The sequence below is a fragment of the Musa acuminata genome, chromosome BXJ3-8, assembly GCF_036884655.1.
Source record: "Musa acuminata AAA Group cultivar baxijiao chromosome BXJ3-8, Cavendish_Baxijiao_AAA, whole genome shotgun sequence".
Classification (NCBI taxonomy): domain Eukaryota; kingdom Viridiplantae; phylum Streptophyta; class Magnoliopsida; order Zingiberales; family Musaceae; genus Musa; species Musa acuminata.
In genome coordinates, this window is record NC_088356.1 from 3,225,010 (window position 1) to 3,252,732 (window position 27,723).

At 42.4% G+C, this 27,723-nt stretch overlaps 5 protein-coding genes across 7 annotated transcripts; 3 read left to right on the top strand and 2 right to left on the bottom strand.

The window, feature by feature from the left end:
* Positions 1-3,397: 3,397 nt before the first annotated feature.
* On the top strand, positions 3,398-8,140 carry LOC135644813 (uncharacterized). Its single transcript, XM_065162731.1, has 4 exons — positions 3,398-3,819; positions 4,952-5,101; positions 5,353-6,036; positions 6,642-8,140. The coding sequence occupies exons 1-4, from the start codon at positions 3,487-3,489 to the stop codon at positions 7,863-7,865; spliced, it is 2,391 nt and encodes a 796-aa protein (XP_065018803.1). The 5' UTR covers positions 3,398-3,486; the 3' UTR covers positions 7,866-8,140.
* A 62-nt stretch (positions 8,141-8,202) lies between these two features.
* LOC135644814 (RING-H2 finger protein ATL70-like) lies at positions 8,203-9,355 on the bottom strand. Its single transcript, XM_065162732.1, has one exon. It carries the CDS (start codon positions 9,279-9,281, stop codon positions 8,757-8,759), a length of 525 nt encoding a protein of 174 aa, XP_065018804.1. The 5' UTR covers positions 9,282-9,355; the 3' UTR covers positions 8,203-8,756.
* Positions 9,356-11,348: 1,993 nt separating this feature from the next.
* On the top strand, positions 11,349-15,569 carry LOC135645408 (uncharacterized). Its single transcript, XM_065163746.1, has 4 exons — positions 11,349-11,526; positions 13,474-13,645; positions 14,389-14,505; positions 15,218-15,569. Exons 1-4 carry the CDS (start codon positions 11,417-11,419, stop codon positions 15,338-15,340), a joined length of 522 nt encoding a protein of 173 aa, XP_065019818.1. The 5' UTR covers positions 11,349-11,416; the 3' UTR covers positions 15,341-15,569.
* Positions 15,570-16,451: 882 nt separating this feature from the next.
* Positions 16,452-20,859, bottom strand: LOC135645407 (pentatricopeptide repeat-containing protein At1g05670, mitochondrial-like). 2 transcript variants are annotated; one of them, XM_065163745.1, is made up of 3 exons: positions 18,497-20,859; positions 17,472-18,004; positions 16,452-16,704 (listed from the first exon to the last, which is right to left on the bottom strand). In XM_065163745.1, exon 1 carries the CDS (start codon positions 20,801-20,803, stop codon positions 18,620-18,622), a length of 2,184 nt encoding a protein of 727 aa, XP_065019817.1. In that variant the 5' UTR covers positions 20,804-20,859; the 3' UTR covers positions 16,452-16,704; positions 17,472-18,004; positions 18,497-18,619. The 2 variants fall into 2 exon arrangements, with proteins under 2 accessions (XP_065019817.1, XP_065019816.1); XM_065163744.1 differs by having other exon boundaries at positions 16,452-16,741.
* A 367-nt stretch (positions 20,860-21,226) lies between these two features.
* LOC135645406 (inactive protein kinase SELMODRAFT_444075-like) lies at positions 21,227-27,106 on the top strand. 2 transcript variants are annotated; one of them, XM_065163742.1, is made up of 11 exons: positions 21,227-21,409; positions 21,521-21,814; positions 21,895-22,672; positions 22,756-22,877; positions 23,094-23,230; positions 24,503-24,972; positions 25,059-25,727; positions 25,798-25,958; positions 26,033-26,109; positions 26,196-26,523; positions 26,611-27,106. In XM_065163742.1, the coding sequence occupies exons 3-11, from the start codon at positions 22,495-22,497 to the stop codon at positions 26,818-26,820; spliced, it is 2,352 nt and encodes a 783-aa protein (XP_065019814.1). In that variant the 5' UTR covers positions 21,227-21,409; positions 21,521-21,814; positions 21,895-22,494; the 3' UTR covers positions 26,821-27,106. The 2 variants fall into 2 exon arrangements, with proteins under 2 accessions (XP_065019814.1, XP_065019815.1); XM_065163743.1 differs by having other exon boundaries at positions 21,230-21,409; positions 25,074-25,727.
* The last annotated feature ends 617 nt before the right edge of the window (positions 27,107-27,723 follow it).

Here is a 27,723-nt window from a genome sequence, read left to right on the forward strand (position 1 = left end):
AAGTCAGTTTACTTTAATTATTCTCTATGTATATTATTCTAAGATAGTATTCCTTTCACTAAATTTGAATCACTTTGAATATTAATCTGATGATGGTTTATCAGACTAATTTATAATAAAAAATTGATAAAAAATTTAAAGGTCAAAAGTTTGAAATTTCATCTTATATATTTTTAAAGATATTAGTTTAGTTTAGTTTATCATAATATATATATATATATATATATATATATATATATATATATATATATATATATATATATATAGTAACTCATAGATAAGAACAAATAAAAAAATATTACTAATTTTACTCCCCAAATTAATTTTAAAAAAAGACTATGTACTGTTCTAATAAACTATTAAACCATTTTAGTAATGAAAAAAATGGAATAAGAATTTTTTTTCCTTAACTAAAATTTTATGAAAAATGGTTATCTTTTGGATTGTTAGGGAGAATAAAGTGTTGTTTGTCATTTTGAATATCGCATGTGGTTTGTCTTTCTAGAACTAATTATTTTTAAAAGTAATTGCTGATATTGTTAAGCACAGAAACTCTTTTGAGGAGTATGAGGTTATTTATTATTATTTTTTCTTGAGAACAATCGGATCGCTGTTGGCAAATTTTGCAAAACTACTTAAGGAGAGGAGATGGTGGCATGCGCTTCTAATCTTAATATAGTTTTGGATAATTTTCTAAAAAAAATCTTTAAAATTTTATTTTATTTTCCTAAAATAGAATGTTATTTATTTTTAGTTTTCTAAAAGATGAGATTATCCCTCATCTCTCTCCTATTGATTGTCATCAAATTTTGTAGAGTGTTTTTTATTTTGATTCTAATTTTTATTTTCATCTTAGTCGAAACTGTCTTCATCTCTCATCGGTACTTACCAATTTTATCCTGTCATGATAACACTGTAAGTTACCTCTATCATCATGAGGACTTACTGTAAACCCCTCATTGTTACCTCGTCTTGTCGTGAAGATCTTTTATATTGTTATTGTAAAGCATTTCCTTGAAGACTCTGTGCTTGTCTTTCACCTCCTGCTCCAATAGAGGTGATGGCTGAGGCCAAGGATAATTTTATATTAAAAAAATAATAAATGGTTTACGAAAATAAAATTTTAAAAAGCAAGCAATCTTTCAAAAAAAACTTTGAGATTTTTTATTTTAGGAAAGCCTAAGTTGGATAGTGCTGGAAAAAGTATCATTGAGATTCATGTGTTATTGATGATGAAGACACTAATATTTTTTTCAAGAACCTTCATGCTTTCAGAAGGGGATAATGATAGAAAATTCATCAATAGTTGACGCAGGTCATCATGTGTCAGCCAAGTTATCCTCGATCTGCTTATACATGTACAAAGATTCAAAACAACAAATACAAGCTTCGTTCTCGTTCATTATGACAATGAAAATAATTAGAAACTTTTTTTTTCTTTCTTTATGATAAGGAAGGCGATCCTAAATTGTATTCTCTTTTTTTTATAACAAGGAAGGCAAAAGATATTACAAACTTTCTTCCTCTCTTTCAAGATAAAAAAAGATATTTTTAAAATATAAAAACACATCCTAAACAGGAAAAGGAAAATGACTCTCATTTTTCAAGAACAAATGATAGGAAATTTACTAATAGTTGACACGCGGTTATCATATGTCATTCAAGTCATCCTTCATTTATTTATATGTACAAAAATTTAAAGCAGAGAAATACAAACTTTCTTCTCGTTCATTATGGCAAAGAAAACAATCACAAACTTTTTCTCTCTATAAGGAAAACAATCTTAAACTCCCTTCTCTTCCTTTATGTCAAAATGACAATCCTAAATTCCATTCTCTTTCTTCATGAGAAAGAAGTATATCACAAACTTACTTCCTCTCGTTCGAGCCCCAAAACTTTAGTTTTTATGTAGGTAACAACACTGTAGGAGCATAGTATTTTCACCTCAGGAGCATAATATTTTTATCTCCAGAGGAGACGCTTACGACTCTACGCATATGAATCAAGGCTATATTAGGCTAACAAGGATATCAACGAGAACATATACCTCATAAAAATTAATCTCAGGACTGACTTACTTGAGTATTAGAGGGATCGATTTGAGAAACCTCGTTGGACTTCGGTATTTATATAATTAATACCCCAAGAGCATAGTATTTCTATTTCAGGAGATGTTTTTCGTTTAGATTCTACGTAGTTTTTTTTTTTTTTTTTTTTTGCAACAGGTACCAAGGACAAATAAAATGCTTGAATTCAACTGTGCCCATTATCCACTTAATATTTAGAATAGTTTCTGAAAGATAATAAACAGACTAATTAAATTTAATATGCAGTGCCATCTTACACACGCTAGGATAACATACATGTGGACCATTTCTGATATGTTTCTTGAGCTAGGCACTCCAAAAGCTTCATTTATCTGCGACAACAAATATATATATATATATATATATATATATATATATATTATTTATCTATTCGGAAAAAGATAAGTAATATTATTCTAAAAATAATATGCCATCCTTTTTATGTCCTTTCATTCTATTAAAATAATTATTATCATATTTTTTATCCGATATTTTTTTAATATGTTCGTATCATCTTAAATATTTTTTTGATAAATTATTTTTAAAAAAAATAAATATATTATGACATCAAAATGATAATAATAATAATAATGATATTAATAACGATAAAAGGATATGAACATCATCAACATCACCTTTTAAAGCTCTGCTGACTCGGTGCTGCAGCTAAGAGTTGATCATTCTGCCATTCCTGCTGAAGAAAGGAGATGATAACGCCACTGTCGAGCTTCAAAGACGAGAATGGGATTCCATTAACGCGGGATGGAGCACTTCAGGTCCCATATAGGAGACGAAAGAGACGAAGACTTGCACAGAGCGTAACATCAACATCCATGAGCCACTGTCTCTGCATGTGAAACCATGAAAACATGCACACTATGTTTTAGAGAGAGAGAGAGAGAGAGAGAGAGATGTCATTACTATGGTGTTCGCTCGAGGAAGACTTTTGGGGGGTCGACTGACTTCTTTGTTCTCTCTAATTTATGAGAGTCTGTGCTCATAAATTAGATGACATGCCTGCATGATTTGGAATCATAATAATACTTCTTTATTGTGTGTGTGTGTGTGTGTGTCATCGACAATTTAATTGGGAGCAGGTCGTTAATGCTTGGTTGGATAAAGTATTATGATGTGCTCATTGAGTGAAGCCATTATACCTAAAATACCCATATAATTATTGGTTTTTCTCGGATTTATACTTGGTTTACATGGGCATTTCTCATAAGAAGGAGGGTGAAAGGGTAAACTTACATACGGAATATTAGTTGCTCCTGTGCCGGAGTCTTGGCATCGGAGGCAAAGTCCTTCCTATAAAGACGAAGCCATGGCGCGCGGCTTCGGCCGGGGAGGATCCATCTCCGTATACGCCCTTTGGCTGTAGGTCGTCCGGCGAGCGGAGATGGTGGCGAGGATGATGAGGTGGCTGCCGTGGCCGCCGCTGCAGTCCAAGAAGTACGAGGTGCGGGTGGTTGTGCGCAGGATCGAGGGGGTGCCGGTGGCTGGGGCGGCCACGGGAGCCAGGGCGGCGGCGGAGGTGAGGTGGAAGGGGCCGAAGACGGCGCTCAGCTCGCTGCGGCGTGGACGCGTGAGGCGGAACTGGACGAGGGAGGAGGAGGTGAGGGAAGGGGGCGTCGTGGAGTGGGACGAGGAGTTCCTCACTGCTGCCACTCTCACCGCTCACAAGGAGAAAGGCGCCTTCCTTCCATGGGAGATCGCCTTCTCTGTCTTTACGGTATTGAGTCCGAATCCTTGTTTCTTTCTCTTTCTTTTAGCTTTCTTTTGTGTTACTTGCTTGCGATTCTTCCCGAAAATTTGCTATGATTGAGGCAGATGGTTTTGCTTCCTATGCCCATGAATACCAAACTTAGTGCAATTTGGTGATTCCTTTTGTTTTCCGAGTTAGGGTTTTGATCGCGCTTATAAGAATCTATTTTAATCAATCTTGGTATTAGATTGTGGGTAAACTTTTGCCTGGACATGTTTTGTTGGTACTTTGCTAATAATGAATCCATTAATTTCCATGTCAAAACCGCAATCTTGTTGATTTTTTTGGGTTGAAGTGGTTGATTTCGAGAAATCTCTCAAGAAAATTTATTAGATTTGTACAATAGTTAAGAGTAATTAAGAACTCTGAGAAAAAATTTGCCTAGTTGATTAAACCTTCTTTAGGTCTTAATACAACTTCTTTTTTCATGTTCATGGAACTTCTAAGTCTGTTGCCTTAGGTATGGTGCAGATTTGTCCTATAATCCTGCACAGAGCGATTTGGTACTAAGAAGCACTCCAATTTAGTCTCACATCAAAAGTGGGAGAAGACTCAGACGATTTATAAGCGACTGATGTGAATACTACTTTTGATTTGAGTTTAAGTTCCATTAGGCCAGGTTGTGCCAGTTATGCTGCACAAAAGGATATTAAGTGAGAACATCCTAACTCTAATCTAATAGTATAAATATGAATTGTTGATATGTATATAAACATATATGAAGCCTTTATTTCTAGCCATTTTTTTATAATATTGTTGGATATGTGAGGGAACATGGCACCAAACAATTTCCTTGGCTTAAAATATTGTTGTTGACTTTTCGTTGTCGACTTTTATTGACAAGATGTCCTTTCATTTCTGTCTGTCTACAAGTTTATGCAGCATAGAAAGTTTAATTCCAAATTCTATGTCAGTTCTCATTGTTCTATTCCATCTGTGTACAACATTCTTCCTTTCAGTTTTCTAATTTCTCTCTTCCATGAGTGTTTGCTCTAAAGAAGGTCTACTTTCCCCATGAGAATTCAACTATAAGGCTTAAGCTGAAAACATAATGTCAATTATGGATAGCTCATATATATTTTTAATTTTGAATATTCAGGGTAAAGGTCCCAGGAACAAGTGCTCTGTGATCGGAACAGCTTCTTTGAACCTGGCAGAATTTGCTTCAGCTGCCGAAGAAAAAGAGATGGAGATCAATGTTACGCTGTTGCCTCCGGGTGTCACTACTGAGTCCCATCCAGTATTATATGTATGTTAGTCTTTGTTGATTTTACCTTGGTTTTCGGCATTCTAAATATTAAAATAAATCAAGTGCTCGAATAAAGCCATCTGTTAATTAAGACAATCTAAGATTCATATATATATCTTTTTATCTAGTAACTTTTTTAACTATTGCTATTTGGCACACGGATTTGTTTCCTTTGCCATTCTACCTAAGGCTTTACCCTTCTCAACACTGGGAATCATATACGCTGACATTGTGATTGCTTTCTGTCACAGTTAGCACTTAGCTTGTCGGAATTGAGAACTGTACGAGAATCAATAGAGGTAGTGCAGAGTTCTATAGTTCCAGTTCCCTCGTCACCTCCCTCCTCCAGTGCTTTCCCTTCCGAGACTGATGTGCCTTCTGCTCGTAAAGATGGATTGAGAAAAATTAATATACTTAAAGCTTTAATATTACGTCGAAAAGCAAAAATGGGATGCAAAGATAATTATGACAGTGAAGAGAAGTGCTCTCCTAGGAATAATGATGCAGAAGATGCATACCCATGTGACGCGGACTCACTTGAAGATAGTCACGAAGATTTAGGAGGAAGCAAGGATGATTCCAGTGAAAGAAAATCTTTTAGTTATGGAACCTTGGCATCTACACACTACATCGAGGGATCATTTTATTCCGACATGTTGATAAATAAGGACTACGAGAATTTGATTCACTACGGTCAAGAAAAATCAGATGTCAGTTATTCACATGTTGAGGAGGCAACAGCATCTTTATCTGAGCAGCCTGTTCCTTACATTTTAACAAGTATCCTTTCTTGGAAAAAGAGTAGGCTTAACTTGAGATCTCCAAAGTTTAAGGGGGAGCCTCTGCTAAAGAAATCATATGGAGAAGAAGGTGGGGATGACATTGATTTTTATCGTCGTCGGCTTACCTCTTTAGAAGGATCAACCTGTGTGGTGGTATGTTATCATTATTTATTTATTTTTTCTGTAGTAACTCTTATACTTCATATAATAGTTAATATTACCTAAATTTTACATGAAAGATGATTTATGAGCTCATTTTTAGGTGTTTTGAGTGATTGAACCAATGTGCTAACATGATTAGGAGGTATACATTGAACATCGGAAAAATCATGCAAAACTTTTTTCCTGCTTGTATTTTCTCTTCTTCATTTTTTTGTGTCGCTTATACAATTGATCCGTACCTCCTTTAAATTTAAGAGTGTCATCCGATTTGGTTTTAAAACCTAAAGATATTTTATTTAATTCATGATGAGGAGGCATACATTAAACTTTAGAAAATTGATGCAATTTTTTCCCCAGTTGTTTACGTTTCTTCGATGTTCTTTTGTGTTGCCTATACAATCGATCCATACCTGTTCTCCTTTAAGTTTAGGAGTGTGTCATCCTATTTGGTTTTGAAACCTAAAGATGATTTGTTCATTCATGACTCAGATTGTTTTTAATGTGTTTGAGCATCCATGCATGCGTGATTTGCTTTTCCTGTAAGCGTCCGTTTTCGTCATCATGAGTGTTTGAAACTCTCTGACATGTCATTACAGAATCATCATGACACTTCAATGGGAAATTGGTTACCAGCACATGACTTCGGTGATGATAGTTTTACGATAGGAAGCTGGGAACTTAAGGAGGTAGTAAGCCGTGACGGTTCCTTCAAGCTCTGTACCCAAGCTTTCCTTGCATCAATTGATCAGAGGAGTGAGCAAGCATCTGGTGAAAGTGCTTGCGCTGTGCTTGTTGCTGTTATCGCTGACTGGTTTCAGGCCAATCCCCATATGATGCCCATCAAGTCGCAATTTGACCACCTCATACGAGAAGGTTCTTTAGACTGGAGGACCCTTTGCAAGAACCAGACATACAGGGAACGTTTTCCTGACAAGCACTTTGACCTTGAAACAGTCCTTGAGGCAAAAGTTCGACCACTTTCTATTGTCCCTGCAAACTCTTTTGTGGCCTTCTTTTGTCCTGAAGGAACTGAGGACAGTGAAAGCTTCAAGTTCCTAGATGGGGCAATGTCCTTTGACAACATATGGGATGAAATCAAGCGAGCTGGATCAGGCGGTTCTTCTGATGGTTTTCCTCATCTTTACATTGTCAGCTGGAATGATCACTTTTTCATTCTAAAGGTCGAGCGTGATGCTTACTATATTATAGACACACTAGGGGAGAGACTTCATGAAGGGTGCAACCAAGCTTACATTCTCAAGTTTGATGACACCACAACGATTCACAGACATAAAAATGAAAACAAACCTGGCAACAGCACGGCACGGGATTCTGAAACTCAGATTCAGCAGAACAATGGAATAAAGGAGGAATTTTCTGGGGAGCTAGTGGTTAGGAACCCCAATTTGGAGGATGAGCTTATATGCCAAGGAAAGGAGTCCTGCAAGGAGTACATCAAGAGCTTCCTGGCTGCTATTCCAATCAGGGAACTCCAAATTGATCTAAGGAAAGGACTGACAACTTCTACACTAATTCATAACCGTCTTCAGATAGAATTTCATTACACTGAGAAACTCGAAGAGATATCGGCAGAACTCCGACCAGCATCAGAATCAACTGTCACGTTTTTGTACTCAGCAGAATGGGATTCTGAATTTTCCTCTCCAACAGAATCAGATCTTGAGCCTTCATGGACAAGAGAGGTAACTCCTGATATCTCATGGCCAGTAGAGTCAGCTGCAGAGTTCTCATGGCCAGTAGCGCCGGCAGCAGCATTTTTCCTAACACCGTCTGTAAATTTAGAAGTTGAGGTCGTTTAGATCTCGATTCCTTGCCGTTTACGCAAGGATTTTTTTTCCTTTTTCGCTTTCAAAACTCTCTGTTAACTTGCTGTTCAAATGTTGATATTTGGGTGGGTAGAGTCACTTTGCTCAGCTATTGAGAGAGCTTTTTAGTATTTCCAACTGTATGTAATGCTTCTAAACTCGCGGGATTTTGTTTCCGGGGTTATTGTACATGCAAGAAAGCTCACTGTTCATATTGTAAATGCAAGATGATATTTTCTTAAAGAATTTTATGAGATGTTTGGATCCTATTTAGGTTGTGTTTATTTTGGAGGAATTCAGTTCAAATTAGTTTAGATTAAAGTTGTGTTTGGTCAGAAATTGTCTCCAAATTGTGTTTTCATATAAATAAATAATTATCAGCATCAAACTATCAGAAAAACTAGTCAAATATTTGCTGCTATTCTGCTTGTTCTATTGAAGACATGGATAATGAATGCTGTTCTTGGAGAGCCAACAGAGGGCCTCTGCATTCTCCTGACTGCCACTAACTTGCAAACCACACCTTCAAATGCTGATGCCGAGGACTCCAATACACCCACTTCGATAGCAATCACTAGATCGAGAAGAACAATACTCTCAGCTTACACATCCCTGTAACAGTTGACAGGTAGAACTATGATGAAGATGATAAGGTGAGGCTCACTTCCTGTAATGCTTCACTTCGGGTTGATTCAACAGCAGCTGCTCCGATCATCACTTTGGAGATGGCTTGTTTGATCTCGTCTTTGTTGCTTTACCTGCTACGATCAAAGTCAACGCCAGCATTGTTCACAAAGGCATAGACCCATTGCCGAGATCTGCACACAGATGAATATTACATGGAGAAGATTCCTACGTCAACGAGTAGTGTTCTTGAGACATCGGCTATGGCTGGCGTGCTAGTGCCAGTGGCACGACTTCCGCGAGAGGAGTCGACAAGGGACTGGGAATCGGCGAGGAGCGGCAGACGGGGCACGTCGGGCGCGACCTCAGCCATGGATCCACGCAGTCGAGATGGAAGAGGTGGCCGCACTCCGGCAACAGCCGCAGCACGTCCGTGTCCTTGTAGTCGGCGAGGCATATGGAACAGCAAGTCGCCGTCGTGCTCCGCTCCTCGAGCTTGGCCTGCGAGTAGAGGATCTTCGGGTAGCTCATCAGCGTGGCCTCGTCGAGGCCTGCCTCCACGTCCATGTCCGGCCCCACCACGTCGTCGGGCGGCCGACGGGGCCGCGCCGCGGTGGCGGCAGCGGTGGTCGTGGTCCGTGTGCAGAAGTAGGACATGAATGTTATGGTGGTTATGAGGAGAAGGATGCCGGCGGATATGCCGAGGCCATAGGTGAGCCCGCTCATGCGCTCCGGTGGTCTGCCATTGTAAGGGTCGAAGCTGGTGCCATTGCTGTTGCTGCTCATCAAGTCCTGTGGAAGGGAAGGGAAGACTCGCTTGCCTGTCGATCCGATCGGCCTCAGCTCACGGAGTTATCTTTAATCGCTTGGTATTTGATCTCGCAATGTCAACGATAACACGACGGAATTAAAGTATTATGAGAGAGCGAGTGATGCAGATGCATGCAAAGCCTTTGAGGTCAACGGTCCTTCTTTAATTCTCTGTGACTCTTTCATCTTTGCTATCACATGTTTCTCATCCCTTCGAATTGACTTCGAAATACCAAATCCATTTGTAAGCTACACTGTGAACGCAGAAAGATGAACGGATTCTGAAGTCTCTCGAATAGCAATACATGTGATAGTGTTATGGATATTATTGACTGGTGAGTCGCCCGATTGATTTATCGTCGAAGGTGTAACTCTTTTTTGGTATCTCTTCCATGTGGGGTGCTGATGTGGTGAGCCAACATGAGAGGCCTACCGGCGAGATGGCTAGAGGTGTCTTGGCCTAGAAATGGAGAGGTCGGGTAGAGGAATAGAGATCTTCCCTACTGCGAAGTCATCTCTTAGCGGACGGGTGATCTTTAGGCCATAAGATCGCCTTCAAGTAGTTTGGTCACCTTTTGGTCATCGATGGTCTTGCACAATAGATCTATGTAGGGAGCTTTCTGGCTCGACTCTTCTTATGCTTAAGTTAGTGAAAAGCAGAAGGGGAGGAAGATAATAGTATGAGCTATGTGAATAAGAGAATAGAGAGGCTACTGCCTACTTCCCCTCTTGGCGTTGGCTAAAAGATCAATGTTTAAACCTCTTCTTAAGGGTCAATTATACGTAAATTATTAATGACCTTTGATACTCTAGGCAATTAGTTCGTCTGCTTTGGATGGCATGAGTCGACTCTTTTGATTCCGCATCATGTGAGGACGCTTTTGTATAATTCGAGTGGCATGGTTACAATTGTATGTCGCTTTCGAGGTTGTATCGCACGTGTGCGCTACATAATCTCCAAGATGCTATGTCGATTCTAAGGTGGCTATCGATTGTTATTATGGGGTGATACCAAAATATTCTTTATCAATATGCATAACAATATCTTACAATTAATGAATTTAATTTCATTAGAATTATCACAACATTAGGCAAAGAAAATCATATAAGAAAGTCCCATTACAACTATCTTCTGGTTTATATATGATATTTATGATTGGGGGAATATCTAAAAAATACTCATATTTAAAAAAAAATCATATTTTTATTTTGAAAAGTTTGATATCAACATAATGAAATGATCATTTTACCCCTCATTTCATCAAATCCATCGCCACTCATAACCGTGGCACGAGAGTTAGCCACCCAATGCAACCTTGTGCAAGGGCTAGTAGCCCCTATCCGTCATATGTGGGGTTGCTCCTTATCGGTTTTGGATGAGTAATATCGTTAGTAGCTATTGGGTTTTTGACGAAGGTGACAATAAGATCAAGCTGAGCTGAGCGGAAGCAAGGCCGAGCAGGTGATCGATAGAACGATAGAATTGTTATTTTGAAAAAAAAAATCACTGTTTCAAAATTTTTAAAATAGGATCACTTTTTTTTAAAAAATTAGAAAAGTAAAATCTTTTTTCAGTAATTCCCCCATCAGAAATTTATGTCTGCGAAGAGGCATGGTTTGCAGCACTTCACTCTGGCACCGACAGTAAAACTCGTCGTACCATTGGTCAGAAGGATGGGCTCCACAGGAGGCGTGGTGAATTCTCACCTGTGAGAATCAATCAGCACGAGTAAGGAGGTCCACGCGTCGAGGCATCCAAACGAGAAGTGGACCTCCGTCACCCACCCACCGCCGATGTACCTGCCTCTAAGGTCAGTGGCGTCCGTGGGCCGTATGTGGGACCCATAAGAAAGCGACGCGTACTAGCGAGAAGTAGCACGGTCTAATGACGCATCAGCGGAGGATGTCGATGACACGTTCGTTCTCTCCACTGTGGGAGAAGATGTGGGGTCCACGAACAAGGCGGACCGACAGGAAGAGCAAAAGAAACTAGGGTCTAATTGTTGGGGACGCCAGACTTGAATCCGTGATGACAAGCGTCGTGGCTTCGACCGATAAGAAGACATCGAGAACACGGTGCGACTCCCATCTTCCCGGGTGCGGGGTTCGGAATGGGGGACGACAGGGTGAAGGAGGAGGCTCTCCGGATGCTGGGACTCTTCCCAGTGCTTCCCAAATTGGTCGTCTTCGATCTCGATTACACCCTCTGGCCTTTCTACTGGTGAGCATTCTGATCCCCAATCAAGATCTCGTCGTTTTCACGGATTTCCTAGGGTTAGGGTTTTGCTTGCTCCCTCTTGCACGTCTCCGGCCTAAGATGCTTGAAACAGATTTCTCCGGTGGTCATGGAAATCATCTTGACAAGTGGGTAGGAGATTTGGATTGGATAGTCTTGATGATTCGTTGCAAACAAAGCTCGAACTTTCAATTGTATTTTTCTGATTTCTATGACATATGTTGTGCGAACACGAAGGTAGAAAGGGAAAAACGGTAACTGTGAAGGTTCATTCAAATAAGAATGACATTTGAAATGCGAACGTATCACCGGAAATTTGATTGTGTTTACAGATGTAGTAAAGCATAAAATAGGAAAAAAATTATGAGTGTCAATGAAATTTAGTGGGCATGTAAAGAAAATTTAGATTGAGCCAAGATGTCCGAAATTGTTGTCTTGTAATATAGATATGGCTTCGCCATGCAGTTTGATTCTATACCTGAGTGGATGAAACTAGGTGACTACTTACAGTCCTCGTGAGCATCTCCAAAAGAGATTTAGAAAAGCATTGATTAGGTCAGGAGAGTTATCTAACGCTGGTGGTGGGAGGAAAGGTCCAATTTTTGTTTGGGAAACCTATAAAATTAGTTATCACTTGATGATTATTGGGCTTATCCAGATCTCTCATTTGCTCTTAACCCTACTGGCATTGGGAAAGGGGTATCTACGTTGTGTATCATACCACTTTCGACTGGGGATTTGTTTGGCTTTGTACTTTTTTTTTTTTTCTGTTTCCTCAGAAGATGAAAAATTAGTTTTATTAACCTTTAGCTGTTCTGTAATAGGTCTTTTGTCTTCATTAAAAGGTGACTTTTTCAGCTTTAATAGGAGTTAGGTTAATAGCATGTAAATTTCTTTTTTCCACCTCTGACTTGATCTAATGATCTTCTTCCTTTGACCTTTTTTTCTTCAGAAGCTTGATACCCGGAGAGTTGTCTTCTATTTGCTCTTAAAGAGTTGGTAGACACTAGAGCCACTCTTCACGACAAGAAAAACTTCATATTGACCATCCTTTTCCTTCACATCCATTTTTTTTTTTGTTCATGAATATTCACATCAATCTTCTTTCTCCAGCGAGTATACCCATTCCCTCTTTTGTCTGGACATAGTTCCTCTTTAACTGTGCTCTGTCTTGTGATACTGTGGTTTTTGTTATGGCAGTTCTAATCTACTTATACTCTCTTATTTTCGTGTTTTCATACTATTTTCTGCTTGTCATAGTCTACACACACTGATAACTAGCTGGCTCCTTTTTGAACTTGTATAATCATTTTCTCTTGGTGTAACAAAGTGTATTTTCATATTTTTGTGACAACTTTATATTTTAGTTAAATTAGACATCATAAACCTTATGATGGACTCACAAGTTTATTTGCAAGGATCCATTCAACAAAATCAATGCAATCCGGATAATATAAGCTGATTTTGAAGATGCATTTTCCTTTTCAGCTTCACATTGAAGCAAGATGACCACAGGCAGTATAGTATATTAATGACTCCACTAACATTTTCTAAACTATGTCAGAATGTGAAATCTTAGGATCAGTGGATTTTTCACGCCCTCTTTATTTGAACTACCATGTTGCAAGAAAGGTAGTCTTAAACACTATGATTATTATTAGATGCTGCTAGTTATGTACTGAGAAGATGAAAGGTAGTCCTTAACACTATGATTATGATGGATGCTGCTAGTTGTGCATTAGGAAGCCATTTGGTGTCCTTGGTTCTTTGATATGCCATCCAGCATCATGCTCGAAATCATTTAAAAAAAAAAGGTAGGCATTGCAGTGCATGTTAAAGTTACAATACGGTAGAAATGCTTGGTTTCTTCTTAATTTCCATTTTATTGATGATCATATGTGTTGCGTTTGATATTTGGTCTTTCTTTTCCAGTGAATGCCGGTCGAAAAGGGAAATGCCATCTCTTTATCCACATGCTAAGGGCATATTGTATGCTCTAAAGGATAAAGGAATAGATGTCGCAATTGCTTCTCGATCACCAACTTCTGACATAGCAAAAACATTTCTTGATAAGTTGGGTATCCAGCCTATGTTTGTAGCCAAGGTATGCTGGTCAAAAAACTTGCTTTATGCATTCACATCTACATATCATATGACTATGTACAGATGTGCAAGACAAGCATTCTCTTCTCATAAGCACTTGTTATATATTGCAAAGTTCATATAAGTTTTGAATTTTTCCATTCTGGAAGGCATGCTTACGTGAAGATCTCTCTTCGAGGATACAAACATTGTTCTAGAGATAAAACTAAATCATTCTATTTATGTTAACTTGTTTCCTGGGTTATTGTTGACTTCTAAATTTTTTGGTAGCAGGATATCTTTCTTTCTTCAAATTCTTCTTTATTATTTTTTTAGGTTTTGGTTGTATACTACATACCCAAAAGTGCTGTTGGTGATTTTGTTGCACATACATTGATTGCCTCCTTAAAAGAGAGCTAATTATCTTTATGTCAATTCTTTGAGCTAAGGTGTACCTTCATAGCCTGCAAACTATTGCAATTTATGTGTACATACCCTGAATCATCACAGACCTACAACTCTCTAGAATTCTTTCTACAGATGATGTCTGTGCAATTTTGGCATTATCTTGAACGTAAGAGCAAACCTGATTTTAAATTTCAACATCTAGTATGTTTGCTTATGCATCAATGTGTATCTGCAACTCCGTAACAAGGAAAATGCTAACAAGTCTGGTTCTTAAACTAAGTGCAGTTTCCATATGCTTGAAACAGTGATTCTTGTCTTTGCCTGTTACATCATGTCACTGATTTTATGATGACTCAGGAAATATTCTCCAGTTGGACTCATAAGACCGAGCACTTACAGAGAATTCATCGCAGGACAGGCATACCTTTCAAATCAATGCTCTTCTTTGATGATGAAGACAGGAATATTGAAGCAGTAACTTCTCTTGTTCTTTTCTTCATTCTCTCTTTATTTCATTATGTTTTTCAAGTCAATCACTACTGGATACCCGATGTTCCTTTTATCGTAAAAGATCCGGTAACGTAGTGGACACACTGGAGTGATGTCCAAAAGATAAACCCACCAATTTGGAGGAAATTTTGAGAAAGTATCATTTTGCATTTATCCATTTTTCAATACGAAGCTTTACACATGCCCTTATTTATAACCACATATAAGCCCTTTGTATTTTCTAAAAATTGCATTTCACCCCTTGTAGTAAAGCTCCATTATCTAATGAGATAAATAGTCAGCTGACTATATCATCCTCTTTTTCACTTCACTTCCTCCACCCTGCTGTTCTTCTTCTCCCTTATTATATTTCTCATTTATTCTTCTCATCTCTTCCTCATAATCCTTCCCTGCCACTTGCATATGCATATAGAATTTATCTTTTGGTATCGAAATACAACTTGCCATGCATATTTAACCATGATGAGATAGAGAGGTGTTTTTTTTTTTTTAAATAACTATACCATCAGAAAATGTGTTAAATTAATCCGATTGATTGATTGACAAAAGTACCCTTATGGTTGTTCAAGTTTCTTCAATATATGTTAAGGAGAGGAGGAAAAGTGTAATTTAGCAGGGGACATGCTCCTATTTTGATTTGTTTTCCCCATATTCTGAGCTCTTATCAGCATCTCAGGTTTCCAAAATGGGGGTAACAAGCATTCTGGTGGATGATGGGGTAAATCTCGAGGAGCTGAGGTCAGGACTCAGGAACTACACAAGTAATTCTGCCTCCAGCAACACTAAGCAATCAGACTGAGGTCAGGCCTTCTTTGGATGGCGGTGATCTACTTAATTGCAGCAGACAAAGTCTTCCAAGTTCGGGCTATATATGCCCCATTACTGCATTCTTTGGTACCCATATTGCTGCTACATGCATACCTAAGACGCTTATAAACAATGATATCTTTTGCTTCGATAAAGTGTAAGGCCACATTTTATATATATACGTCTATCTGTTCAACGACAGAACTGAACGTAGGCCCCAATTAATTGGACTATTGTTTGTGGTGTGTGGGTGGGGTTATGAACTATCTGTTGGTAGGGCCAGGTAATCTACGTAGACTGATTCTGGCATCCACACAAATAAATGCATGGACAGCAACGTTCCTTCAAACAATAGTTTTGACAGATGTGATCGTCTCAAGAACACATCTACTCATTGAAGGATCAAACCTATCTGACGATCATGCAATCTCGTAGGAACACAGAAAACCGATTAGTAATGTTTATTGCAAGGGATGCAATTTCATGTCAGGATGTGGCATGGAAGGATTGCAATTCTAGAAAAAGGAGAAGGCAGAGAAAGAAAGAAGAGAACATTTGCAGGGTTCTTAGAGAAGCAAAACAGTTGGCTTCTTTGCATGTAGGATTAAGTTGACAGACTTCTTCAACTAGCTGACCTTTTTGTCTTTCCATGTAGGATGTCTCTTCAACTGGCTTAACCTTAAAAATTGGCATGCTTCTAGTCATTCACATGGTTTGGTGGTGTTAGCTAATCTAAGCAGCTGTATTATTACCAAAACTTAAAAAACCAGTTTTGGAGATTAAGAATAAGTAACGAAAGACACGGAAACACAACAATTAGATTAAATGTGCTTTTAGTAGTATTCAGGCCACAAGCATGACTTACAGGATTTTGCGTCCAATTCCATCCTCCCACATAGCTGCTGGTTGGATTCATATTGCTGTAGCTACTCATGCCTGTCGGATTCATAAATGTAAGACATTCTGTAGTTCAGAATTCAATTTAGCTCGGAATTTCCAGGTTACTACAGGCTGGAGGATTTCAGAGACAAACTAGAGTAGTATTACAAGCAAGAACAAACAAATTACCTCCGATGGCGATATGAAACCTCAGGCTTCAAAACTGAAACTGTGAAATAAACATTTTATATTAGTTTTAGTTTAATGAATAGTACAAATAATAGGGAAACAATCTTCAGTGATGGATACAATCAGATGGATAAGATTCTGATGGCAGGTGTTGAAGGCCACACATCATCACTAGCAAGCTTAGATCCCCACGATCATCTTCTGAAACGATCAAAATCATGAAAACATATCCATATGTTTCGCTGAATAGGTTTCGAAAACACCTTATCCAGGACTCATGCTTCGACTCTGACCATTGAACCAAAACATAATACAAAATTAGTACCTGCATGCAGGATCACATCATTATGTCCGAGAAAAATCCCATAAATAAATAATTAAGCAAACACATATAACACTAAACACTCGACTCCAAGATGACACTATTAACAAAGTCAGGAAATTGTTGCTTTCGTTTTATGATCAGACTTGAAGTGAAAGTTTTTAGTGTGTACCATACTGAATTATTATTCCTAAATTTTCAGAGAACAATGTATGTTATTTTTTAAGAGCAAAAGAGTAAATAATATACAATGTTGGGTAACAGGTGATTCACTTTGCTTGCATCAATACAATCAACTTGGATTTAGTGTTTCTTTTATGACATCTAGAACAGCTTTTTATGAAGCGTAAATAGGTCACAAACCTTGGCAGAAGAGGCACAGGGCACCGAATAAGAAGTCAGATGATGCAAATGCTGTTGCCATAATATCCCAAGCATAAGTCAGAGGGAGACTAAGTTGCATAGTATGGCAACTGCATCATTTAACACTGCCTTATATTGGTTGTGGATTTAGAAATGATACTCAAACAACACTTGACATGACGATATTGCATGACAATTTCAGTACCAACAAGCGTCTAGCGCTAGGCACTGTATCTTGAAGTAACAAAACAATACTCATCAACTTAATGATGGCAGAGAATTTCTAGTTGCATCTTAAAGGCAAAATAATTTTAGCTCTGAGATTAATAGGATTGCTGGTAAAAGATATACCGGACAGAGAACAACTTACTGGCATTTTATTTGTTGTCAGATGAACTTAATATATACTCTGTCAGCATTCATCTTCTAGAAAAACAGAACTTGCAACAGAAGATGGTTTGCGATGAGTTGTCCACTTCAGGAATTTGGAAGTCTCTCTACCTTTCTTCAAGTTGAAAGAGCTGAGATCAATTGATTATGGTGGCTGCTCCTTCCAAAGGTTTTTTAAATCATGAATCAGTCAATCATAGCTCATACAGAGTTCATCGGAGTTGAGTGAGTTCTACAGATAACTACTCATTGTTAAGATCCATTTCAGACATCAGTCTAATTCACTGATTAATAGATAAGTTTTTGTCCAATTGTAAGATCTTCAATGCTAAACCTGCATCAATCAGCACCCAGTAGATAAAAATTGTTCTACTGAAAGAATGAATCCTGTGATTCTTGAAGCCATTTGTTCGTTAACAATGGTAGAGCAGAAATGAACACGACCACTGGAATGAACTTGAACATTCCATTAGCCAATTCTGATACGAAGATGTTGATCAAAGCTCCAGATATCTACAAGGAAAGTGTTTTTTAGTATTAATAGTGATGCCTTAAAAAGAAAATTTCCCGGAAGCATAAGAACTAAAATAAACAAGTTAATAGGCTAAAATGCAAAGTCTTAAAACCAAGTGTTAACAAATAGTTTGTAGACAGGAAAACAAACTATATGCTATTCTACTGCAGGTGGACTGCATAAACGTAGAAATGACTAAGAATATCAAGAGTAACAACAATCATAATAAAGAACACAGTAATAACATAATAATGTTATGATTGTTCCATTCAATACAAATCAAAATATATGTTTGATCTGATGATAACTAAAGAAACTGGGGTATCTGTGTTCAGAGAATGAAGAGATCATGGACATGAAGAAAAACAAAATGAAACCTGACTATATAAATTTCAACTCCAAATAACACTGCATGAGGCTTGATTAACCCAGCAGTGCTGTGAAGGTGATTTGTGGTAGTAGTAATTGTACATTTTGTAACAAAACATCACCTTTCCTGATGCGACGAACCTCTAACATTCTTGCACTACAAATCATTAATCAGATCTGCCAGTGCCGTAGCACCACACTTGATATTCAGCACATCTCCACAATCCTGTAGTCAAATGCATGCATCAAATTTTATTAAGATCAGACTCTGGAAGGCATTTTTCTATTGCTTCATCACAAAGTTCAAGTGTCATCTCGATATTTTGTTCAGTGTAATTTATATCAATAAAAATATTGTAAATTTCTCTATTAGCAACCAAATTTTTGGCTCTCATCTCTTCAAATAGTTGCGTTGCCTCTGTCAACCTCTTCTTCCTAACAAGCCCTTTAATAAGTGCATTGTAAGAACCACGACTGAGACTGAACCCTTTGCCAATCATTTCACCGTGAAAATAACAAGCTTCCTTCATGTTTCTGGCCCTGCAATGCCCCCTGATCAAAATGTTGTATGTATTCTCATCAGGCATTATCCCACTAGCACGCATTTCCTTGTAAATTTTAGTTGTGGTCTTCATAGTTTTCTCCATGCAGTAGTGCCTCAAAAGAGAGTTATAAGTTGCAGTGTTTGGCATGATACTCCTCTCCAACATCCACTCCAAAAGCCTCCTTCCATCCTCTAACATCCCAGCAGTACAAAAGCCATTCATCAATACATTAAAAGTCACAATACTTGGTTGAATACCTTTGTCTAACATTTCCCTAAGAAGGTCATGTGCCTGATCCATCTCGCCTGACTTGCAATAGGCATCCATTATGGTAGTATAAGTGTAAACATCTGGGCAAAGTCCTGCTGCCTCCATGTCCACCATGGTCTTCACAGCCTGTTCTATATTACCAATTTTACAAAGACCATTTATCAGTGAATTGTAGGTAAATACATTTAGCTCTAGTCCCTTGCCAGAGGTCTCACGCAGAAGCTCATTAGCGGTCTCTACCTCCCCTTGCTTACAAAGTCCATCTGATAATGCAGTGTATGTCACAACATTCGGGACAAGGCCCATCTGAAGCATCTCATTATGGAGATAAAAGGCATCATTCATCTTCCCTTCCTTGCAGTAACCGTCAATAAGTGCAGTGTAAGTAACTTCATCAGGACTCAGACCTTTACCAACCATCTCTCGGAATAATTTATTTGCTTCGACCATATTTCCACTCCTAGAGAGTCCATATATCAGAGCAGTATAAGTGACAGTATCGGGAACTAGTTGGCTATTCTTCATTTCTTCAACAAGCCGATACACCGCAGGCAGCTTACCGCTTTTGCAGTATCCATTAATCAGAGTGGTATATACGACATGGTCTGGAGCTACTCCACGGAACATCATTTCCGTGAACACCCTCTCTGCTTCCACTACCTTTTCATTCTTACAGAGGAGGGTGATTAAACTGTTAAAGGTAAAGGCATTCGGCATCAAACCCTTGTCACCCATTTCTTCAAACAACTCAGTCGCCTGCAGAAGCTCCCCATAGCGGCAGTACGCATCAATGAGGGTGCTATAACTTATAATGTCAGGCGAAGCACCCACTGTTCCTTCCATCTCAAGAAGTATCCTATGGGCTTCTCCAGTCTTTCCTGCCCCGCAGAACCCGTGAATAAGGACGTTACAAGATTTGGTGTTCCACCGAAGACCGAGTTCTTGGAATTCTGAGAATGTACTCAGCATATGATCGAGCGTCAGGCGACTAAGCAGTGCGTTGCAAGCATCAGCAGAGACGATGATCCCGTAAGTAACCAAGTGGCGGAAGAGGGTGCGGGCTTCGTCGAGCCTATTGATGTCAACGATGGCGCCGAAGAGCAAATCGAAAACAGAGGGGACGGAGCACCAGTACTTGTAGGTGTAGATCACCCGATCGACGAAATTTCGATGAGAGACGAGGCCGTCGCGGAGCAGCCGGCGCGCAGATGCTGGTTCGCCGGACACGACGGCGACGTGGGCGGCGATGGCCAGCGCCTCGGCGGGGACGGGGCGACCGCGGGGTCGGTACCAGTGGAGGAGGGCGCCGACGAGGACGGGGTCGGAGCGGAGATGGAGGAAGGCCCAGACGAGGTGGTCGGAGCGAAATCGGGCGGCGAAGGGGCCGAGTATGACGTCTGGGGACTCGGAGCGGCGCTGCTTGAGGGCGGTGACGATGCTGCGGACGAGCTCCGCGTCATAGATGGCGGGCTTCTTGGGGGAGTAATCCGGGAAGGGGCGGATGGCGGTGGCGATGAAGTCGACGGGAAAGGCGTGGCGTTGGCTCGACAGCTGACGGCGGTGCGCGAGGAAGAAGTAGCTTTTTGGCCTCGTAGCTGCGGCGTGGCGGAACATGAGAGTGTGCTCTTCCGTCCCCCTCCCCCCTCCCTCTCCACTCTCTCTCTCTCTCCCCGCGAGGTCAGAACAGACCAGTTAGCATGCGGGCTGCTAACTAAATGGGCTGAGAAAATAGATTGGGCTAAGTTGGGCCGAAGAAGCAATCAATTTTGTACATTCATGGGCTACGATCCATCAAAAGTGGATAGATAGCACACGTGTGCTTCAAGATTCGTGATCAAGTTTTCAGAACTACAGTTGCCGTATCTTATTATTGGACTGAGAGAAGACCTCTTGTTTTGCGCTATAATCCATCAAAAGATGTTGTACTTATGCTTCTAGATTCGTGCTCAGCTTCTGTGCTAAGACGGAGGGAGACCGCGCAGACCCCAAGACAACGACGGGGCGAGACCGGGAGGTGTTCGACGTGGGCGGCACTCGCCTCGCGGCCCCATGCGGAGGCAAGCCTGCCGCCCACCCTCCGCGCTCGCCCATCTCCACGTCATCTTCTTCTTCCAACGAAGCAACCACAACCTCAAGGAGGAGGCGGCCAACACCGTCACTCCACAGCCGATGGCCGGTGGTTGGCAATATTCTTCTCCTCTGTGAAACAGCTGCTGCTGGGTGAGTTCTCCAAATCGACTGAAACAGATAGCTTTCAGTCGCGTTGACAAAGGTGCCATTTTGTGGACTAACAAGGAAGAGTTAGCTGGCTGACACTCTGTGTGATTGCAGATAACACCTCGCAGTCTTGCCGGTGGATTGAAATGACTCCAGCTTGGGATGGGGTGGCTTTCACCATCTACCGCACACTCCTCATGGCCATCCAATAATTCAAGATTTTTCCCAATCAATCATGCAAGAGGTTTGACCCCATGGAAGCTTCCATCTTACACTGTGCCGCCGTGCGACCGATCCATGCATGGAGATTTTGCTGTCTGAGTTCAGATATGGTTCGAGATTTTTCACTCACAAGCATAACGCGAAGAACAGAAAGGAGATTGGCCTCTCTGGTGAACGAGTTTACTGGTCAGATTTGGTGAATTGTTTGACGAAATGTAGTGTGGTGTTTTCATGGTGATCCCAAGCATTGAATTCAATGTCAACAGGTGGCCACCAGCAAGCACTGCATTAATTAGATCAAAAAGAGGCAGTGGCGTGCACAGTACATGTTCGGTCTAATGCCCGTCCTACTTGACAGGCGCAAATGTCAGCACAGCACGGAGCTCCGGGACCATTCTGGCGAGGCGCGGGCGGCCCCCTGCACATGACCTCCGTGAGCCCCCCCCACCCCGTCAGGGCCTGCTTGTGGTCGAACTCCACAGCCATATTATGGAGAGGATGGCCTGACCAATTAACATACCTCGGTGCGATGCATGCCACTACAATATATATATGCTTCTATCTGTCTGTGTCCTGTCCTGCGTGCCACTGACCCAGTCCTATCAGCTACACCATCTTATTCGCTATACCGATCCCACGTATGGATGCTGTTCCTTGTTCTATCGATTGCGTTTTGCCCTATACTGTATAATATGGAAGGCTCTCAACCCCATTCCGATTCCCATTTCAACTCTATATTTAACTGCTCCCTCAGTGCGCAAGCAAGAGAGTAGAAAGCTCATAATTGTGGTGGCTGTCGGTCGATGTGGCGTTGCATTGACACGACCGATAGCAGCGCCCGCCGCTGACCCTGCGAATGGTAGAGGATGGGAGGTAATTCGGGGCGGCGCGAGATGTCGTCGACGCCGGAGAACGTGGTGGTGGTGGCGGTGCGGGCGGAGAGGGAGATCTCGAAGACGGCCCTCGCCTGGGCCCTCACGCATGTGGTGCGCCCCGGCGACGTCGTGACGTTGCTCGCAGTCCTCGCAGACCGCGAGGCTACTGGTAGGGCGGGCGCTTCTTCCTTTCCCCCCCCCCCCGGCTTCTCGATCTGTTTGTTTGACTTTCGCGCGCGACTTTGTTCGCAGGCTGGCGCCGGTGGCTGCTCTGGGGCTTCCCCGGGTTCGGCGGGGATCGGCGCAGCCGAGAAAGGTGTCCGATTTCGGCCTCCTGCTCCCAGATGGCGCTTCAAATCGATGGCCGCAGCGAGGTAGGTACTCAAACCACATGACTGCATTGGTTGTCTACCTCCTCGGGCATGGAGATTATCTCCTTTGACAGTGAATCACAACAGTGTGAAGAAACAGCCATGTTTTCGCTCCTTCCTTTTTTGTTTTCTGCCTTTGTCGTTGCGATTCGGGCTTGTCTGTTATCCGATTTCAGGGGCAGTGAGTGACGGCGGCCGTGCTTCCTTTTCCTTGTGCAGATAAATGTGAGGATTAAGGTGGTGGGATCGGATCCAAATGCCTCAGGTTCTTCGTCTTCGTCTTCCGGCGACCGCGGCGGTGGCGTGGTGGTTGCGGAGTCAAAGAGAGTTGGTGCCAACTGGGTCGTACTCGACAAGTAATCCCCCAAACCCTTATTCTACAACAAACAGTTGCTATACACGCCTTCCATACTTTTTTTTTTCCTCCCCGCACTGTTTCTCCATGTGCTGCGACGTCCTCTCTTCTTCTTCCATCAGTAGTATCTTAATACGTGCATTAAACGCCGACGCCGAGCGATGCCCGCCAAGCTGCCAGTTTGACGATCATCATCTTGTTGGCCCTTGGCACGCCAATCCACGAACCTTGTTGCTTGCAATGCTGTGTTTCCTTTTCCTGAGGAACAAGACAAACTAGCATCATTGGCTCATAGCCTCTTCTCTCAGCCGAGGAATCCTGTGCACAAGCCAGATCATAAACGGGCATGTGCACTGCGTACAAGACACTGTAGGAGCAATTAAAGAGGACGACTGCTCTCGAACAGTGCAGTCAATTATTACTCGCCTCTTACATTTGCTTAGTTAGGATTCTCATACGCTTTTCGACTATGGAATTATACGCTCAAAGATCTTTTAATGTCAACCCGGTGTTGACGATGTCTGCGTCCTCGGGGGACCAGAGTAGCTCAAGTTGCAGCGTCCTTGCAACTGAAGATAAGATGTGATGGAAGCGCGCCCACACGAGGGTCCTTTTACCTCCCTCCGGGATGAAAACTTACCCGAGTGGATGTGCAGAGTGTGGCCGATAGCTTTACATGCTCGGATGTGGTGACTCGAGCAAGTACCGCCCTCATCACGGCACTCTCTGTTTGGCCTTTAGATTGGTGGATGCGCGAACTGTCACCCTCCTCGCCATGGGCGTTGTCTCCCCTCCCGCTACAATCCGAGAGGGTCACCTGCAGCTGCTTGGATATCGTCGTCCGGGCAGATTGTTTGCTTGCGAACACGTGATCCGAGAGTAGATGGCCTTTCTCCTTCCCCCCAGAGTTCTTATGGCTTCACGCCAGTTAGCCTGTCGCCCTCCTCGAAAGAATCATTCCACCTCGGTAATTCAATTTGTGTGTGTGCCCAATAAGGAGAAGTCTGATATGTAATAAAATAATACACTCGAGCTGTGCTCAGAAATTGAAATATCTCTAGCGATATCAAATCGTAACCACAGTCTCAAAGTATGGGGAAGAAAGCAATGACGAAGTATTTGTTAATTAGCAGCTTACAGCTATGGTGTTTGTCGAAATGCCTGTGATCGTTTGTTTATACTTGCGCAGAAACATTGTGTGCAGTGTTCTTTGTGGACAATTTGTTGTTCGATTTATGTGTACCTTTAATGTTGTCGTGTATGGAACACACAGACAGCTGAAGCAAGAGGAGAAGCATTGCATGGAGGAGCTGCAGTGCAACATAGTGGTGATAAAAGGGTCCTGCGCAAAAGTGCTCCGACTCAACCTGGGCGGCATCCACAACAAGCCGCTCCCTCCCTTCTCCTTGTCTTCTTCTTCTTCTTCGCATTCTCCCATCTGTAGTGAGAAGTATCTGGACAAGAACTCTCGGCTGGCGAAGACCGCAAGCAGCCCTGTGGAGGATGCAAAGAAGGCTTCACCGCGTCCGGAGACCAAAACGGTGGCATTGAGCTCCAATGCCGCACCGACTGCTTCGTTCTTTGTCCGTGAGCACAACCCTCTCTTTGAGAAGCTCCACACCGGGAATCTGACTCCTATTGAGGACGTGGGATCCGACGGTGAGGGCACAGCGGACTCGGAAGACAATGGGGGAGGAAGCACTGGTTCCACTCCTCTGGGGTTGAAGCTTCACTACGATGCATGTGAGTACTTGGTTCTTTGGGAATTAAGCTGTGCTTTTTGTCCACATCTGGCATTTGGCCGATACATAGCGAATACGAGTTTGCAGTGCCTTCTTTGTCAGCTCGCGGAGGGTACCCGGGCTTCCACCTAGCGTCGGGGCCCGTGGCCGCACAACTCCGTCGAGCGGTCTACTGGATCCCTCAAAACCACACACCAGAGAAAGCTCAGATGAACAATATCACCAAAGCGACCCAGAAGAACCCGCAAACGGAGAAGCACTTGAGCGGTGACCACCGTCTGAGAAGCCCAGGGGCAGATCAGGACTGCACCACTCCCTACAGCTCCGACGTGAGGGAGGCGGTCTCCTTGTTCGGGAGCTCCCCGTCGGTGCCCCCTCCTCTGTGCTCCCTGTGCCGACACAAGGCCCCGGTCTTCGGGAAGCCGCCGAGGCGGTTCACGTACCGTCAGCTGCAGGTGGCCACCGACGGGTTCGCCGACGCGACCTTCGTGGCGGAAGGCGGCGGGGGACGCGTCCACAGAGGGGTCCTGGAGGACGGGCGGGTGGTGGCGGTGAAGCGGCTCAAGGCAACTAGCTGCGGCAAGGCGGCGGCGGCGGAGGAGGAGGAGGAAGAGGAGTTCTGCGAGGAGGTGGAGGTGTTGAGCCGGGCGCAGCACAGGAACGTGGTGATGCTGGTGGGCTTCTGCGTGGAAGGGGCGACGAAGGTGCTGGTCTATGAATACATCTGCAATGGCTCCCTCGATCTCCATCTGTATGGTACATATCTGAGCTTGGGTTTTGGTGTCGCCTTGGCACGTAGACTGCCGTTAACATTTGTGGCATGCAGGGCTAGCACAGCCTCCATTGGATTGGATCGCAAGGATGAAGACGGCGGTGGGCGTGGCGAGAGGATTGAGATACCTGCATGAGGATTGCCGGGTGGGGTTCGTGGTCCACAAGGACATGCGCCCCAACAACGTTCTTCTCACCCACGACTTCGAGCCCCTGGTAAGTCTGCACCACAAGGCAATAAGCTAAGAATCCTTGACGTGCAGTAAGAACTGGACTTGGTTTCATGTCAGCTGGGGGACTTCAGGCTCACAAGATGGCAAACAGAGACATCTCGGTCCGTGGACACGAACGTCCCCGAAGCCTTCGGGTGAAGCAAATTCTCGACCTGCTCCTCTACTTAGTCGCTCGTTGTACTGTTCCGATGACGAATGCCAGGGCGTTAATGGCACTCAGGTATCTGGCGCCGGAATACATCGAGCACGGGATCGTGACGGACAAATCGGATGTGTATGCCTTCGGGGTGGTGCTGCTGGAGCTCATCACCGGCAGAAGAGCACTGGACACCAACCTGCCCAAGGGTCAGCAGTTCCTGGTGGAGTGGGCGAGACCTTTTCTGTCGCTGGCGTCCGAAGATGGCCAAACGATCGCCGTCGACCGCTTCCTCGACCCGCGCCTGGACCTGGACCAAGCACGCTTCTTCTCCCAGGAGCTGCGTGCCATGGCACGCGCCGCTTCGCTGTGCCTTCGCCGAGAGCCGCAGTCCAGACCCGGCATGTCCAAGGTAATTCCATGTCTTTATAGTATGGTGGGGAGGGAGAGCAAATCTGACTTCTCCTGACCACTGCGTGTTGTGTTCTTGTGGATTCAGGTGCTGAGAATCCTGGAAGGAGACAGCATCGTGGATCAAGCTCTGGACGTCAGCTCCGTGGGCAGCAGAAGCGGCCGCATCATCCGTCCGGTTCTGCAACCAGACATGGGCATATCAGGCAGCCTGTCCTACAGGTTTCCTAGAGAGGCTGTCGCCAGTGCTCTATGCGCTGACAGAAGCTGGCCTACTGCTCTTTACGAGAGCATGTAGATCGAGTTACAGAGATTGCCGCTGCCTCCGTTTCGATCTCGAAGAGCAAACTGTGCGTGCCTTCACAAGGCAAATGGTGTGATGACTGCGAGAAGAACCAGCAAGGAAGAAGATTCAGAATATGGCCTGCTGCTTGCCGGGTGAGGAAGCAATCAGCTCATCCCGTATGTCCAGTGCTTCACTCTGTTTTGCAAATATTGACAAAGCTGTATCAAAATGATATTTTGTACTGCGTTGATTCTGTGAGGAAGGAAGTGTTTAAATCAAAGAAAATTAGCTTGCAAAATCTGATCCATAGTGTTGAGAGAAGAAATTATTGACGTGCTGCATAATCCGATAAGATTTGGACTTGTAAGTGCAGGGTTGTTTGATATTCGTCTAAGATGAAAATACCAAGCTCCCAAGGTTGTAACCCGCATGAAAATCGAGGTTGAAAAAGGTTTTCCGATCCAATCCTTTCGATGTCCAAGTTAGTAACCCAAGATATACGAGGGTTTCCGATCCAATTTTTCGATGTCCAAGTTTGTAACCCAATATATACGAGGATGGACACCACCTTGCCTTGATGCCTAACCCGCTATCTCATAATGTGTTGGTCTCTATTGAGTCATGAGGCTTGTCTAACTAACCTATTCCTTGTATCTTTTGCTTACAATATCATTGAGTTGTTCGTTTGACCGATCTTCTATCTTAGTATGTCGATGTCTCATTTTGGATGTAGAGGCTCAACCAAGTCGATATAGTTTGTTTTAAAGTAATGAAAATTTATATCCTCATAGTTTTGTTTTAAAATAATGAAACTTTATATCCTCAATTTATAATAATCACATCTTAAAAATATATATACACTTTACAACAAACACTAAAGGTATGGTAGACCAATGCTCGATGCTTGGGGCATAG